Source organism: Oreochromis aureus, linkage group 3 (assembly GCF_013358895.1).
Source record: "Oreochromis aureus strain Israel breed Guangdong linkage group 3, ZZ_aureus, whole genome shotgun sequence".
NCBI classification, from domain to species: domain Eukaryota; kingdom Metazoa; phylum Chordata; class Actinopteri; order Cichliformes; family Cichlidae; genus Oreochromis; species Oreochromis aureus.
This window is the reverse complement of record NC_052944.1, coordinates 10,509,452-10,527,059: the sequence shown is the minus strand read 5'-3', so window position 1 is coordinate 10,527,059 and position 17,608 is coordinate 10,509,452. Positions and strand designations below refer to the sequence as shown.

At 40.8% G+C, this 17,608-nt stretch overlaps 1 protein-coding gene across 3 annotated transcripts in view; it reads left to right on the top strand.

Annotated features, from left to right (window-relative positions):
• Positions 1-14,605, top strand: part of LOC120436328 — a 36,598-nt gene extending 21,993 nt beyond the window's left edge. For 2 of the 3 annotated variants that reach the window (XM_039607172.1, XM_039607159.1), the window contains exons 5-7: positions 13,791-13,898; positions 14,013-14,047; positions 14,319-14,605. In XM_039607172.1, coding sequence (XP_039463106.1) covers positions 13,791-13,898; positions 14,013-14,047; positions 14,319-14,420 — 245 coding nt within the window. In that variant the 3' untranslated portion in view covers positions 14,421-14,605. Of the gene's footprint in view, positions 1-12,868; positions 12,974-13,136; positions 13,479-13,651; positions 13,694-13,790; positions 13,899-14,012; positions 14,048-14,318 lie in introns of those variants that run through there. The other variant, XM_039607157.1, reaches the window with a different exon arrangement.
• The last annotated feature ends 3,003 nt before the right edge of the window (positions 14,606-17,608 follow it).

The window sequence follows — 17,608 nt, the reverse complement described above, 5'->3', positions numbered from 1 at the left end:
TTAAAAAATCTATTTACAGGACTAATATATATACATATATATTATATTGTATTATACTCCAGAGAGACTTGTCTTCTGTTTCGTCAAACACATTTTATTGCAACCTTGATCCTGTGCTAATTTGCATATGACAAATAAGGGTGAAACTGAACACTTGGGGCTCATGTGGGTTTTTGTTTTTGGTGTTCAAACTCTATTGATTTTGGTAGCCTTGATGTGGACCACCACACTCTGTTTCTCTGTCCCTAAGTGTTTGGTTTTTAGGTTTCACTGTGGTGGACTTGGCTCTCTTTAAAGGGAGATGGTTGGTGGGGGTGGGATGTTGGGGTTGCGATGTTGGAGAGGAAACCATGTTCATTTTGACAAGTTTTTAAAATATTTTTTTTGGCTAACAATTTATCAGAAGAATAAAGAACAAATGCTTTCTGGAAAAAGGTCTTATGGGCAGATAAGACAAAAACTCAGGTATGTTTGGAGGACTGGTGAGTCTTTCAAACTCTGTACCAGCTGTTAAGCATGTAGGTGGTGGCTGTAAAGTCACTTTACAACAAACTAACAGATTTTTATATGATATTCATTTGAAACGAGTAAACATCTTGTTGTTTCCACTGTTTCAGGTTGGATTTTCTGTCTTAGGTTCTAAATTTCAGACCACAGTGGAGTGGGTATGATGGGTTGTCCATGATGGAGAACAGTTTTTTCAGTGACCTTCTGTCCTTTGTAGGTGGCATTATTTGATCATGTATTCTTTTTTTTAATTACATTTTTTTTTTCATTTGTAAATCAAATAGAAGTTAAAACCCAACTCCATCATATAACAGCATGTCTTTTGTTGTCATAAAAGTGTTGACTTATCTTAAGTCAAGGACTCTTTGACTGTGACTGTCTGTCATGTTTCCCGGTCTGTGACCCAGTGTTTCTATGTTTCTCAGTTCTCATTTGGTATTTTGTTTAATTTGCTTGTTCTTCCTACTTTAATCATTAGTTTTTCTAGTTCTTAGTGTCTTGTTCATTTAATCTGTTCCCTTTTGTGCTCTGGTTATTTTTGGTGTCGTCTGTGTTCTCCCCAGCCTGTCATGTCTATCACCCATGCCTGTTTCTTCCCCAAGTGTCAAATCTGTACGTGTTTCCCAATTCATCCTTTGGAGGCCGCATTTAAAGGCCGATTACGTCACAGCCAGGTGACGAAGGTTGTCCAAATTTGTAAACTCCTCCAAATGCGGCTGATAAATGTGTCCTTCGTTTCCCCAGATTTGAAGGATGGGACGGGTGTATCATTCGTGGTCCAAACTATCCCAGAATTCATAGCACGGCCCTGCCAGTTCAAGTTTTCAACAATGGTCGCAGCTACATAGTTGTAATATTACTCTTTCTGGGTCACAAAATAAACTTTTAAGATATTTTAAGAATGTAGCTGTGTAAACTGTGTAAACTGTGTAAACAGCTGATTTTATTAAACTCCACTGAGACAGCTTCAGAAACCTGAAGGCTGGACCGTCACATTTCACAGCCTCACACTTCCGATCTTCTCGGTCTTTGAAGGTTTCGGCCCGTGTAGACACTGAAACCCGCGACCTACAAAAGATGAGTTCTATAAATTACGACATAGCTTGTGTGTCTTGGTCTGCGTCTCCGTGTGTTTCCTGTTTTATTTTGACAGGCTCTCATCCTATGTTCAGTTTTGCTTCCTGCTATCCTGTTGGCTTGATTATGTCCAGCTGTGTTCCCTGTTTTCCGCTGCTTATTGTCGTGTGGTTTATGCTGCTGTGTGTTTCCTTGTTCCCCTTGTTTCCATCGCTACTCCTTGTTCCTTGCTTGTGGTTTCTAGCTTTTTGTTTCCAGTTCCAGAGTTTTGTGTTTAGCTATGGTTTATAACTTTACAGCAGTAAAACTACCTCTATTTTTCAACCCATTGTGTTCTGAGTCCTGCTAATCAGCCAACCCTGACACTATCAGCATTGTAACAACTGCCAGGATAAACCGAAACATCCTTCTTCTTCTTCTTTAAAATAAAGAAAAAAAATAACCTTGAAATACCCCTTTAAGACTAAACACGTGCATCATGACTCTATGACCTAAACGCATTTAGCTTTGAAAGCAACACAAAACTCCCACCTCTATCACATTTATCACACTGAGAGCACTCTTCCTGGTGAACACACCATCTGCGGACATTGCAGGGCAGCAGTCATGTGCACGATGATGAACGTGATAACAGCTTTAGCTCTTTCTTGTTTCTGTAAGTTTGCTCTATTAGTCTTTGACATCATTAGTTAATCCAGTACTGCATTTTTAACCTATAATAATTTAAACACATTTGCTTATTAGTAACTTTACACTAACAAGTTTAGCATCATGTTCCTTTGAAGCAATTAAACATCTCATTGTTTCCACAGTTTCAGGCTGGATTGCTGTCTCAGGTTCTGAGTTTCAGACCTCAGAGGTGCAGGCAGGTGAAACTGTCACTCTGCAGTGCAACAAGTTTTCCAAAAGTTTCGTTATGACTTTCTGGTTCAGACTGGTCAGTAGAACCACAGTCAGCTCTATCGCTTTTATGCAAGCGTCTAGTTCAAATGTTAACTACAATGATGGATTTCAAAATGGAAAATGTGAAATGACACAAAACACCTCTGGTCTCTTCCTCAAAATCAAACAAGTGGATGTGTCTGACTCTGGGCTGTATTTCTGTGGATTTGTCTCAGAAGGACGTCTAAGTTTAAGCGTTATGCAATTAAAGGTTGGAGGTAAGATAGATTGTAAAGTCTTTACCTCCTCATTCTTCAGTTATTGCTTTTTCTGTTTATATTACATGTACAGTGAAATTATTGTCAACACTCTGTATACAAAAACTATGGTGGTTATATATTAAGGTTATAGAAATAAGGACTGATAAAATCAAGGCTTTACTTTTTTAATAGACACCGATGAGCCTCAGGATGACATGGACTGCATCTCTCAACGTAAGTTAACATTTCTTTTATTGTGCAGATGATTAGAAACATTTGAATGAAATATAAATTTCGGCCATGTCGCTTTTTACCTTTGTTTTTGTATTAGAGACTCACGAAGTAGCAAAGCTGACGAGTGTCACCCTGGGTGTTCTGTCTGTTTTCCTCTTAATGGTCATCACTGGTCTGGCTGTTCAACACGGGAAAACAGGTACTGTTTACTTCTATTCTGTTTCTTATATTTGGTGAAATATCAACCATATGAAAAAATACAAATGTTGCCACAAAAAAACAATAAGAGCAAAGTCTTAAATTTTAATGTCACTGTATTGTTCACTTAACTGATGATCATGTCTTTGAATTATCAGCTAAAGAACATGAAAATACGAATCCAGAACAATTTGAGGTGGGAGCCATTTTATACAGTATGCTGTAATGTTTAAATATTCTGATGCTTGCACCTTTAAGCCAGTTCAGTTATTTTATATCTGTACTTTTAATTACAGAATCTGGACCCTGGCACCCTGAAGGATCCAGCACTGCAATCAGCAGTAAAAAGACGCGGGAGGCCTGCAGCACAAAAGCAACCAGAAACTCATGTTATTTATACTACCAACAGATAGACTCATTTTCCTGTTTGACTGGTGCTAGTGCTGCTTCCTGTTTTATTTCTATTTCCTCTATACTTTCGGCTGCATCTGCATCCCATCAGCCCCTATTTGTTTTGTTTGCTACATAGACTGCCTTCCACTGTATGCAGGAAGCTGCTGTACACTGTCCTTCAACAGATATGATCGGACACTTTTTTTCAGTATGTGATTCTAGATTTTTCGTTGTGTTTACCTCAACCTCGAACCAGCAGGAGACAGAGAGCCTGCAGTTGAGAGAGAAGTAAAATTCATGTTGTATAAGCTGCCAGCAGATAGTAACGTGATAGTAAACTTTAAAAAGAAGCTGTGAAACCTAATCTACTTGTTTTGATTACATAATGTCAGACTTTGAAGACTTTTAGAAGAATAATGACAATTATTTAATGAAAGTGATTAAAACTGCAGACATGCACCCTTTGAAGACAAATCTTGCAGGAATCATTGGAGCTATGGTATAAGGTATCTTTCTCTGAAATTAATTCCATCAAGTTTTATATAAAACACAAAAGTGATTTTAGTTTGAACAAAATGACATTTGTAATTGTTTCACTGTTTCTAATATCTTGTATGAGAAAAGGGGAAGTTTTCTTTCCTGACATTTGAACAAACAGAAAGTTTGTAGCAACACTGTTTATCAAAGGCCTGTAGCGTTGCAATAAAACCACACACAAAAATAGCTGAACTGCTTTCACACAAAAGTTTCACATCTCTCTTTCAGCTGTTTAGGTGAACTGCTTTAATGCATTTGAAAAGGGTGACATGCTTTTAGAGAAAAAACATACTGGTCCAGTAAGAGGCTCTACTCTGAATCCAAATGCCTTGTTAGCGACAGTGTTCAGAGAAGAAAGGCAAGGCTGGTTTCATTTGACAGAAAGCAGCAAAACTAAGTTGTGCCTCTTTGAGTCCTTTAAATTGTCCCTCAGACTTAATGAACTTGTAAATGTTAATCATTTACAACGTTACTCAGGCAAGTCTGCTGGAGACGTGTGTCCCCACGTCCTCAAGGCCTGTGCCCCCCAGCTGTGTGGAGTCTTCCATAAACTGTTCATTCTGAGTCTGAGTCTGCAGAGGGTCCCAGTGCTGTGGAAGACATCATGCCTCATCCCTGGACCAAAGACGCCACGCCCCAGTGGCCCCCAGGACTACAGGCCCGTAGCACTGACCTCCCACATCACGAAGACCCTGGAAAGGCTCATCCTGGACCAGCTCCGACCCATTGTCAGATCACATCTGTATCCCCTTCAGTTCACTTACCAGCCCCGTCTTGGAACTGAGGACGCCATCATCTACCTGCTTAATCATGTCTACACCCATCTGGAACAGCCGGCGAGCACTTTGAAGATCATGTTTTTTGACTTTTCCAGTGCTTTCAACACCATCAGGCCGACCCTCCTGGGTGATAAGTTAACAGCAATGCAGGTGGATGCTTCTCTGGTTTCCTGGATTGTTGATTACCTGACAGGATGACCACAATATGTGCGTCTTCCACAGTGTATGTCTGACAAGGTAATCAGCAACACAGGGGCACCACAAGGGACCGTTCTCTCTCCCTTCCTCTTCACCCTCTACACCACAGACTTCAGCCACTGCACAGAGACCTGCCATCTTCAGGAGTTTTCTAATGACTGTGCAGTGGTTGGATGCATCAGCAGGGATGATGAGACAAAATACCAGGCTGTGGTCGACTCCTTTGTCATGCGGTGTGAGCAGAATCATCTTCAGCTCAAGGTGGCAAAGACCAAGGAACTGTTAGTGGACTTCAGGAAGACCAGGAAACACTTGACCCCTGTTTCAATCCAGGGGGTCAGTGTTGACATTGTGGAGGACTATAAATACCTCAGAGTATACATTGACAATAAACTGGACTGGGCTAAAAACGCCACAGCACTTTACAGGAAGGACCAGAGTCGCCTCTATTTTTTGAGGTGACTGAGGTCCTTCAACATCTGCCAGACTATGCTCAGGATTTTCTACAAGTCTGTTGTGGCCAGTGCAATCCTCTACGCCGTTGCATGCTGGGGCAGCAGGTTGAAGACTCAATAAACTAACAGACTCAATAAACTGATCTGTAAGGCCTGTAATGTCGTGGGGATGGAGCTGGACTCCCTTAAGGTGGTGTCCAAAAAATGGATGTTGTCCAAAATAAAGACAATGTTGGATAATACCTCCCATCCAATGTTCCCTCTAATTTTTCATGTGTCTGAGCGAACACACAAACTCCCTGAGGGATCCCTTGGACCACTGTGAGCGACATCAGACGTGTGCACTGTGGTCACGCCAGCATCTAATCCATCCAAGTTACATGGTTTATTACAATAATCAAATTACAGCATTTACATTTATGTTAGACTACTTTTAATTAACTGCTTTAGCCCACTTACAATGAAAATTTAAAAAATCTTGTTCATGACCTGTGTAGTAACACTATTGGAAGTAAAAATAACTTTAACTCCAATTTTGAAAACACAACTTTTTCTTTTTTTTTCTTCATAAAGCTCTGACTTGTATTATGAGTCTGAGTCTGTGGTCTGGGAGAGTCCTATAACTCTCTGTCTGCAAAATACAGTATATAATGACCAATGCTGGGCAATTAATTATATAGTTACTACTTCAAAAAAGTAACTCAGTTTGGCAAACAACAAAGTTTTTTGCAGCTATTTTTTTTTTTTAATGCAGCCAAGGCGTTTTTAAATAAACATTTCAAACTATTTACAGAACAATCAGCTGTTCTGCATCAAATCTGATGCCACACAAATTATTTGTGCCACTCCAAAAAATAATTTCTGTCCACTATGAGATAAAGGAGAACAACAGCCTGATACCTGCAGGCCTGACAACAGGAGATGTATCACTCCTGTAACACCTGTAACATTCAGCAGCCGCCTCATTGTTCTGACACACACAACAAAACTATTGACTACACTACACACTAACTACACAAGATTTGCGCTAAACGTCTCAAATCTCTCACATATCAAAGCACCGCCGTCACTCCTAAAACTTCCCCCCGTTTCTTAACAACTAGATGCCACGTTGCCATATCATTTTTTGATTGGTCGACACGGTAATTTTTTCGACCAATAGGAAAGGGTGGGGGTTTTTGGTGTTGTGTTTGCTCACAGGCGCAGAGTGCTTTCGAGCGTTTTCCTTATAAAACGCCGTTTTTACCGTTTCTTCCCGCAGTAAATATAAACAACGATAGTATTCAGGAAGAAAACCAAACATTGCATATATTTTTATCATAACTCTGGTTTTACGTGGCCTATCAACACAATTTAAAAACTGGTATAAAGTCCACACTTTTTCCGTCAATTGTTCCGTCTGTCCTGCTCACATCTCCAATGGTTGTACACGTTGTCATTAATGTGGCTTCACTGCACATCAGCCACGCCGCTTTGCTAGCTAAAACTCCGGTGTCGGCACATAAGGACGCTGTCATAGCCTGTCAACGACGTTGATTGGCTGCGTATATACGAATGTGAATCGCATTATTGGCTGGACTATAGGATAAGGTGGCATCGTTCTAATCCCATACAGGAGCAGCCAGTCACTTACTGACTAACACTGCAAAACAGAATTGTTAAAGTTTTAATTTTAATTTCAATTCAGGTTAGATTTTTTTTGTGCGCAACACAGATTTTCTGTGCGCAGAGACAGTGCCAGCAGTGCGCACGTGCGCACCTTAGAGGGAACATTGCTCCCATCCACTCCATGACATGCTGGTCAGTCATAGGAGCACCGTCAGTGACTGAGAGTTCAGACTCAGAGTACCAAAAAGCACCACTGAGCGACACAGGAAATCATTCCTGCCTATGGCTATCTCTCTGTTCAACTCAACCACACTAGGGGTGGCTGTAGCTCAGGTGGCAGAGCAGATCAGCCACTAACCAGAAGGGCCGTGGTTCGATCCCAGGTTGCTCCAGTCTCCATGCCAAATATCCTTGGGCAAGATACTAACCCCATGTTGCTCTCCATCGGAGTATGACTGTTAGATAATTAGCACTTAGCTAATTAGTGATTGGGTGAATGAATTAGTTGTATAAGCACTTTGAGTGCTCAGATAGAGTAGAAAAGCGCTATATAAGAACCAGTCCATTTACCAACACACTGTATACTGCAATAGCTACGCTCTTCTTCAGCTATTTATCAATAAGTGACTTATATGTATATAAGTCATGTATATATGGTATATCTTGTGTCCATTTCTTACTAGTGTATTCTCTGTCTTTGTTAATGTTTATACTGGAGCACTGTAACCAAAATAAATAAAGACATCAATACTCCATGAACAGTCTTATCACAAGGATTGGCCAAAATTATAACAGCTGCTTTATACCCATTGTGTGGATACAATGGGCATAAAGGAGCTTTCTTTTCCATGTTTGGCCATTTTCACCATCATGCTAATGCTGGTGGTGGATTTCCACAGGTGCAGACCCACCACACCGACACCAGTGAACATCCAGTAAACTGACAGTGGGATAGTGCACTCTTATAAGTACCTGGGTGTTCACCTGAACATCCAGGGAACTGACAGTGGGAGAGTGGACTGATGCTCATTACAGGAATGGTCAGAGCAGACTCTACCTGCTCAGGAAACTTCTGGAGTGCAGCAGGTGCTCCTGAAGACCTTTTTTGACTCTGTGGTGGCATCAGCCATCTTCTATGGTATCTGTTGAAACAGCAGCTTATCTACAGCTGAGAGGAAGTGGTTGGATAAGCTCATCAGGAAGGCCAGCTCTGTCCTCGGATGCCCATTGGCTCAGTGCTGGTGGTAGGAGACAGAAGAACTCTGGCAAAAAAAGCGTCAATCTTAGGCAATGTCTGCACTACATGCATGAATCTGTTGGAGACCTGGAGAGCTCCTACAGTGACAGACTTGGACTTTATAATTATCACTGCTCCCAGCAAACACAACAAGTTGTTTACATCCCTGCTGTTATTTGCAGTTTATGCATTTTTTGTTGTTGTTGTTTTTTAAGAACAAATACACAACACTTTTTGTACATTTTAAAAAACTGATCTTACTCAGTTGCACATTTTATTGAAACTGAGTATGCCATTTTTATTAACTTTACAATATTTTTTTCTTACGTTGTAAATTTGCCCTTATTGTACAGTCTCTTATGTCTTATTTCTATATTCTTTACTTTTGTGTGAATCTGCATGATCCATTTGGCTGTCACTTTGCTGCTGGAACACGATTTCCTCAATGAAGGACAACAAGGAATATTTCTATTTCTATTCTATTCTATTCTGTTCTATGCAGTCACCAGCCTGATAGTGAAGTAGTAAGGTAATCAGACTGACATAACGGTTCATCATCAATGACACTACGTTACTGCTTTCGAATATTCGAAAGGCATTTACAATTAGGATTTATTGTGCCCACATCAGTGGTCCCACAGGGGGAGATGAAACAATCAGTCACATTTATCTCTGAAGGAGTAAATACACCCTGTGGGGGTTCAAAGGATATTGGAGACCTCGCAAAATCACTTGTGGGAATGAAATGACCACAGAGTACTGGAATTTAAGATGATGAGTCAAAATTTGTGTGGTTGACATGACAAATGAACTCACAGCAGTAATTGTTATTGTTTTAGGGTTGACCATTATAAGTACCGTAGTTTTCGGGACATAAGCCGCTACTTTTTTCCCACACTGCGAACACTGCGGCTTATACTGACGTGCGGCTAATGCATATTTTTTTTTCATGCGGCCAAAAACATTTTGCCTGGTAATAGTAGACCAATAAAATTGATAAGTAGTATATATACGGTATATATTTTTACTGGTTGTTAAGAGACGTAATGTTGTTTGTGCGCTGTTCCGTAAAAAACCATAAGTAACGTAATTTGTGTGTTACCGATACGTACGTATACTTAAAGGTAGCCATTTTACAGGCGCTGTTCAAGGAAAAGAAGCATTTGCAGTATGTATTTTTGTATGTTACCATAATGTTTATATTACCATGTTTATGTTACCTAACGGATTAAATTTAACGTTAAAAATCTTCAAGTGTAATATTTCTGTGTAAATATCTCATATTACAAGTGAAACACATACGGCTTAAAATCCGGTGCGGCCTGTACAAGTACAAAATTGATTTTTATGTTACGCCCCTAGTCTAGGCGTGTAGGGACGTACATAAAGGTTGGAGGAGAGACAGACAGATACCCGCCCTGGTTCCCAAGCCAAACATCCAAAACCAGTTGTGCGTAAAAAAAAGGTGATTTTATTAAAGGTAATGAAGCATAGCTCCAGGGTGAACCCAGGCCAAAATAATAAACAAAACCAACTAAGTCCCACCAAAGAAAACTAACTAAACCCTAAGAAAGAAACAAAACAAACAAATGACAATACTAACCCTTGCTCCCTAACCCGGAAAACAGGAGAAAACTGTTCCAAAGAAAAAGGCGGCTCACCCCTTCCGCTTCAGCCTAGAGGTGCCTAGGCACTAAGTTAATACACTAGGAGCGGCTCTCACAGAGCACGCTCACACAAACACACAGCAAAGGTATAGGCTGGAAACCAGGGTCAGGACCGCGTAGGCTGTCAAAACTGCTTGCTCGCTTCTCTCTCTCTCTCTCTTCCCGGCGGGAGCTGTCAGAACGGCTTTTTGAACGCGGTCACGTGTTCCACAGTCCAATCAGCTGCTCACTACTCTTCATTAAGGGAGGGACCTGCAAAGAGTCTTAAGCACAGTAAAGAGACAGAACAAAACAGCCCACACAGAGATCTTATGGCCACAGCCGTAACACCCCCCTTCCCAAAATCAAAGACATCTCCTTGGTAGATGTTTTGACAGTTACGTTTACAGGAAAACACGGGATAGGGCATCCGCTAACACATTCTCTGTACCCTTTTTATGGCGGATTTCCAAGTTGAAATCTTGCACCAGGAGAGACCATCTCATAAGCCTTTGGTTCGAGTTCTGCATATGCATTAGGAACACCAGGGGATGGTGGTCGGTATAGACGATCACAGGCGAGGGGCTGGAACCGACATACACCTCAAAATGCTGCAATGCGAACAGCAGAGAAAGGGCCTCTTTTTCAATCGTGCTATACCTTCGCTGGTGGACATTGAATTTCTTTGAGAAATAGCCGATTGGGTGATCCACACCATGTCGGTCTTCCTGTAGCAATACAGCACCTGCTCCGTCTGCACTGGCATCTACCTCTAATTTAAAAGGACGTGCAAAATCAGGGGCAGCCAGCACTGGCGCACTGCACAGGAGAGTTTTAACAGCATGCAGCTTTTTATCAGGTGCGCTCTGTAGTCCGGGATTTACGGTAGGTCTAACTGCCATACAGAAAATGCACTAAGAATTTATTAGTGAAGCAGTTGTGAGATTCACATAGTGTAGGCACAAGTTTATTTGGATAAAATTTAGGACTAGAGAAGAAGCTGAAACTCTCAACAAGAAAGCACCTTGAGTGATTCTTCAAGCATTTCCAGCGTTTGTGTTTATGTGGATGTTGATCATATGTGAAAATGATCACAAATCACAGAAAACTGAACACAACTGAAAAACCTCTCAGGTCACACCACCCTTGTTGTTTAAACAGGTATTGTCTGTGTTCAACTGCTGATACCTGGTAACAGAGTTTCCCCCCGCGTGTCACTTAGTTGGACCTTGATAATCTCTTGTTGGGGCACTTTTTCACCCATCACTCTTACTTTAGTTCCAACGCAGCTGTAGATTGAAAGGGCAAAGCATGTTGATCACCCTTGTTGTCTTCCTCAGCATCAGTCGGCATGTTTAATAGTAGTAGTAGGTTTAATCTTTGAAGATCTCTTATCAATTTTCTGGTTTGTAAGGGTGTAACTTTTTAGTGTATATTGTGCTTTAACAAGCTGTTTCAAAACTGTGTTGGAAACTGTGTTGCTTTTAAGTGTTGGAAACTGTGTTGCTTTTCAGAATCTCACACACGCTATTGACACTCACTGTTGCTGTTACAACACGGCTGGCGCATCTCACCTGCAGTGGCATTGCAGACCACGCCCCACCACATACCCCCATCACCCGACTGAGGCCGGGGAACATCCGGGCGAAACTACTCCCTCTCCCACTTGAAAGGGGTGCCCTGAACTGTTGGCACCCCCAGCGTCTGGCCCAGCAATGGGGAGGTGTCCATCTTGGTGGCTGCGCACGCATCCAGTGGTGCTGGTGTTGTGGGTCTGGGGGCTACCCGTGTATCCAGTGGCAGCGGCGGCACAGCAGCCGTAGAAGTGCGCTGGGGCACCTAGGACCTTCTGTCCTTTGTAGGTGGCATTATTTGATCATGTATTCTTTAAAAAAAATAATAAAAGCACCATGGCCCATGAAATTGTAAATCAAATGGAAGTTGAAACCCAACTTTGTCATATAACAGCATGTCTTTTGTTGTCATAAAAGTGTTGACTTATCTTAAGTCATGGAATCTTTGACTGTAACTATCTGTCATGGTTCCCAGTCCTTGACCCAGTGTTTCTATGTTTCTTAGTTCTCAATTTTTATTGTTGAGTTTCCTGGTTCCTCCTAGTTTAATGATTTATTTTTCTAGTTCTTAGTGTCTTGTTCATTTAATCTGTTCCCTTTTGTGCTCTGGTTGTCTTGGTGTCGTCTGTGTTCTCCCCAGCCTGTCATGTCTAATCACCTATTCGTGTTTCTTCCCCAAGTGTCAAGCCTGTGTGTCTTGCGCTGCTTCTCGTGTGTTTCCTGTTTTATTTTTGACAGGCTCTCATCCTGTGTTCAGTTTCGCTTCCTACTATCCTGTCAGTTTGATTGCTTCCAGCTGTGTTCCCTGTTTTCCTCTGCTTATTGTTGTGTCATTGATGTTGCTGTGTTTCCTTGTTCCCCTTGTTTCCATCGCTATTCCTTGTTCTTAGCTTGCAGTTTCTAGCTTTTTGTTTCCAGTTCTTAGTTTCTAGTTTTAGAGTTTTGTGTTTAGCTATGGTTTATAACTTTACAGCAATGAAACTCCCTCTATTTGTTCAACCCTTTGTGTTCTCAGTCCTTTATTAGGGTGCAACCTTTGCCTGCCACACAGCCAACCCTGACACTATCAGCATTGTAACGACAGCCAGCTTTTTAATAATGCATGTTTATAAGGCTGAGAAAAAAATGAAACATCACTCTTCTTCTTCTTCTTTAAAGTAAAGACAAAAAATAACCTTGCAAAAAACCCTTTAAGACTAAACACGTGTATCATGACTCTATGACCTAAACGCATTTAGCTTTGAAAGCAACACAAAACTCCCACCTCTATCACATTTATCACACTGAGAGCACCCTTCCTGGTGAACACACCATCTGCGGACATTGCAGGGCAGCAGTCATGTGCAGGATGATGAACGTGATAACAGCTTTAGCTCTTTCTTGTTTCTGTAAGTTTGCTCTATTACTCTTTGACATCATTATCTAATATATTATGGCATTTTTAACATGTAATAATTTAAACCCATTTGCTTATTAGTAGCTTTACACTAACAAGTTTAGCACCATGTTGTTTTGAAGCAATTAAACATCTCATTGTTTCCACTGTTTCAGGCTGGATTGCTGTCTCAGGTTCTGAGTTTCAGACCTCAGAGGTGCAGGCAGGTGAAACTGTCACTCTGCAGTGCAACAAGTTTTCCAGATATGAAGTTACGACTTTCTGGTTCAGACAGGTCAACGGAACCACATTCAACTCTATCGCTTTTATGCAAGCGTCTAGTTCAAATGTTAACTACAATGATGGATTTCAAAATGGAAAATGTGAAATGACACAAAACACCTCTGATGTCTTTCTCAAAATCAAACAAGTGGATGTGTCTGACTCTGGGCTGTATTTCTGTGGATTTGTCTCAGAAGGACGTCTAAATTTAAGCGTTATGCAATTAAAGGTTGGAGGTAAGATTGTTGTAAAGTCTTTACCTCCTCATTCTTCAGTTATTGCTTTCTGTTTATATTACATGTACAGTGAAATTATTGTCAACACGCTGTATACAAAGACTATAGTGGTTATATATTAAGATTATTATAGAAATGAGGACTAATAAAATCAAAGCTTTATTTTTTAATAGACACAGATGAGCCTCAGGATGACATGGACTGCATCTCTAAACGTAAGTTAACATTTCTTTTATTGTGCAGATGATTAAAAACACATGAATGTAAAATAAATTTCAGCCGTGTTGCTTTTTACCTTTGTTTTTGTATTAGAGGCTCACGAAGTAGCAAAGCTGACGAGTGTCACCCTGGGTGTTCTGTCTGTTTTCCTCTTAATGGTCATCACTGGTCTGGCTGCTCAAAACATGAAACTTCAGATGGGTACTTATTAACAGCTCCAAAATTGCTCTTATAATCTTTACTTTTTTATTGAGCTTCATAAATGTTTAATTGGTTTATGAAAAGAGTAACATTATTTTGTTTTTTGTGGATCAGCAAATAAAGAAGAAAAGAATCCGGACCACAGCACGGTGAGTCAATCTAAAAATGTACTTTTATGCTCTGATTGGCAGCGCTTAAACAAAATGTGCCTGTACAGCATTACAGTGCCAATTACATATCGTATAAAGGGAGAAATAAGATTTTTGGTTTGTATGTTCCGATTAGCTGTTGAGTAATTGTCTTCTTTCTTTTAGAAATGTAAGATAAACGCTTCATTGTTATTGCTTATATTTGTCTATAATTATAATTAATATGTATATATTAATTATAATAAATGAACACTGATTGTGCTTTTCACAGAATCATGGATCTGATGAGGTGAACTATGCTGCAGTGACAGTTCGACCAAAACCAAAAAGAAGAGAGATCGAGACGAATGTGATCTATGCTTCCACCAGATAGAATCAACAGGCGACTTGAACTGACTGATGATGTTATCATGACTTATTGGGGAAATGAAAAACTCTTGTTAAAAAAATAAAACTAACTTTGCTGTGACGAACCAATGCTAACTGATTTTTCGTATGTGTTTTTCTATTAATTCTCAGTTCTTACTTCGTCCATCAAAGTCTATTTAGCCAAACAAACACGTGACATGATTTTAAATGAAATGGAAATCTGCAAAAACCTGAACGGAAACAGTCGATACTTGCTGACTATAAAAGTTTTTGAAACATAAAATCTACATTCATGTGGAACATGTATATAACTGTGACTGGATACTGTATGTATTATCTTATGCTATTATATGTCTTGATCAACAGACAAAACAACACAAAATTATACTTCCTCTTCCTGCAAAAGACCTTCAGTTTTTTATTACTGCTGACTACACATTCATATGAAACATTTCCTCTGGTTGAAACCTTGCTATCTATGCAGATAAAAATCAGCTGAGTTTTCTCAGCTTGTCCTTGTTGGTGGTGACTTAGCAAGAGTTCTGGCAGCTTCATTTCTGTTTCCCGAAAATTAGCCTAAAGATGAATAAATTGGTGATGGTTTCAGTTGACTTATTTCACTTATTGTATTATCAATCATAAAAAATTTAACATTGAATATGAATATTCAAATCAGATTCATGGCTCTGACGGCCCAAAATATGCTGCAGCGACATTTCGACCAAAGCAAAAAGAAGAGCGATCGAGACAGACACGATCTATGCTGCCACCAGACGGACTCACTATGTAACTGGAAATGATGCTGTATCATATTAATGATATGGTGCAGCAATTCTAACTCTGCAGTGAAGAAACAATGCTACTGTAATTGTACATTTGTATGTTCTGTTTTATTAATTCTCAATATTTCCTTGCTCGTTTAAAGTCTTTGTTGCCAGACAAACGTGCTGCTAAATGTCTTGAACAAACACAACATATATACATAAAGTCCAGATACTATTAATGCATTTGAAACTATTTCACATTAACGCCGTGGATAAGAACATCAAGTTCACCAGAGAAGACACAAAAGATAACTGTTTGCCTTTCCTGGACTGCGCTGTGTACATTGAAGAAAACGGCAACCTCAACATTGAAGTTTACCGGAAGCCCACACACACGGACCAGTACCTCCTCTTTGACTCCCATCACCCTCTGGAACACAAACTTGGGGTAATCAGGACCCTACACCACCGGGCACAAAATGTTCCCTCTAAGCCTGAAGGGAAAAAGAAGGAACACACATGTAAAGGAAGCACTTAAAACATGCGGTTATCCTAATTCGGCGTTTGTAAAGTCAGCAAAGATGCACAGAAAAGAAGCTCAGGCACCAGCTAGGGAGGATAAGAAAGACAGACACAACAACGTTGTCATCCCCTATGTAGCCGGTGTATCAGAGAAACTCAGGAGAGTTTTCTCCAAGCACGACATCCCAGTGTACTTCAGACCCAGCAACACACTCAGAAACTGGTTCACCCGAAAGACAAAACTCTTAAACACAAACTTAACAATGTGGTGTATGCTGTGCAGTGCAGCAAGGAATGCCCAGACCTCTACATTGGAGAGACCAAACAGCCACTTCACAAGCGCATGGCACAACATAGACGAGCCACCTCCATGGGACAAGACTGGGCGGTCCATCTGCATCTAAAGGACAAAGGTCACTCTTTCGAGGATGCCAATGTTCACATATTGGACAGAGAGGACAGATGGTTTGAAAGAGGAGTGAAAGAAGCCATCTATGTCCACTGTGAGCGACCATCTTTGAACAGAGGCGGGGGTTTACGACACCAACTGTCTGCCATCTATAATCCAGTTTTGAGAACCCTTCCCAGACACCTTAATGCCCACTCACATCCTGGGCCATCTGACCTCAGGAAATCACATGATAGGGTGGGGCCAGGTTTCACAATGAGCTCACCCGAAACCCTGGCTAATTGTGACTCACACCCGTTTTCACACCTTGGCTCATGTGATTAGGTAGAGGATCATCAAGGGGTCCTTTGTCCCTCTTTGGGGGGAAACTCCCACTGGGTTTAAATCTGGGACTCTCCACCATTTGACCCTTAGAACTGAAGAAGCTTCTCGGATGAGAGGTGAAACGTCTTCAAGCAACTTAAAGAAATCCAGACGCTTTTCTTTCCAAGCTCCTTAGACTATGATGACCTGGATGACTGAGAACCTTCACAGACATCAGCCGATTTAATTATTCTCTTTGTTGACATTTCTCTTTTTCTCACATAACATACTTCAGGCATACGTTCCCACATCTCATCACAATCAAAATGAAGTTTCCACCCAGACCACAGGCCACGCCATCAACAGCTCCCTTGCCGTGGGGTTGAGCTCAACTCATTTTCGCAACAGGAGCATCCTCCCTGCAGCCTCCTCTTACTTTGCTTGCATGGCTGGTGTAAGGAAACAGACCACTCTGTCACGATACTTCGTCTTTTGACCCAGTGTTTTGAGTTTTAGTTTATTTTGATGTTTATGATTGATGTTTAAGTTTATTAGTTTATCTAAGTTTATTTATATATTAGTTTCCCCTTGTGTTTTCAACCCCTATTAAGTCTCCCTTGTCTTTTATGTTTCATGTCTGCATGTCTTTTGCCATCAAGTTCATGTAGTCATGTCTGCGTTTCATTATGTTTCCTGTTTTATTTTGAAGAGGTCTATGTTCCATTGTGTTTAGTTTTACACTTCCCCTGTGATGCCGTTATGTTCATTTGTTTCAGCCATGTGTTGCCACTTCTCCTGATTACCTCATGTGTGTATTTAAGTCCTCAGTCTTCCTTTGTTCAGGGTTGCGTCCTCCCTCATAGCTCTCCGGCTCTCCCTATGTTTTCCTGTATGATTTATTACTAGTTTTTCCCAGTTTATTTTGATACCGTTTTGCCTTGTTTCCAGCAATAAGCTATGCTTTTGAGTTCACATTCCGTGTCGGTGAGTTTTGCATTTGGGTCCTAATCCTGTCACACACAGCCGTTTTATGACAGAAGGACGGGACCAGACAATGGACCCAGCAAGTCATAATCCCTCCGCTGAGCTCCGCGAGGATGTGATCTACTCAGTGGAGTTTCTCTGTCAAGACTGGTTTGCGCTGCCTATCAAGAGGAGTTAGTTTCCCCAGCTTCAGAGGATGATTTGCGGACT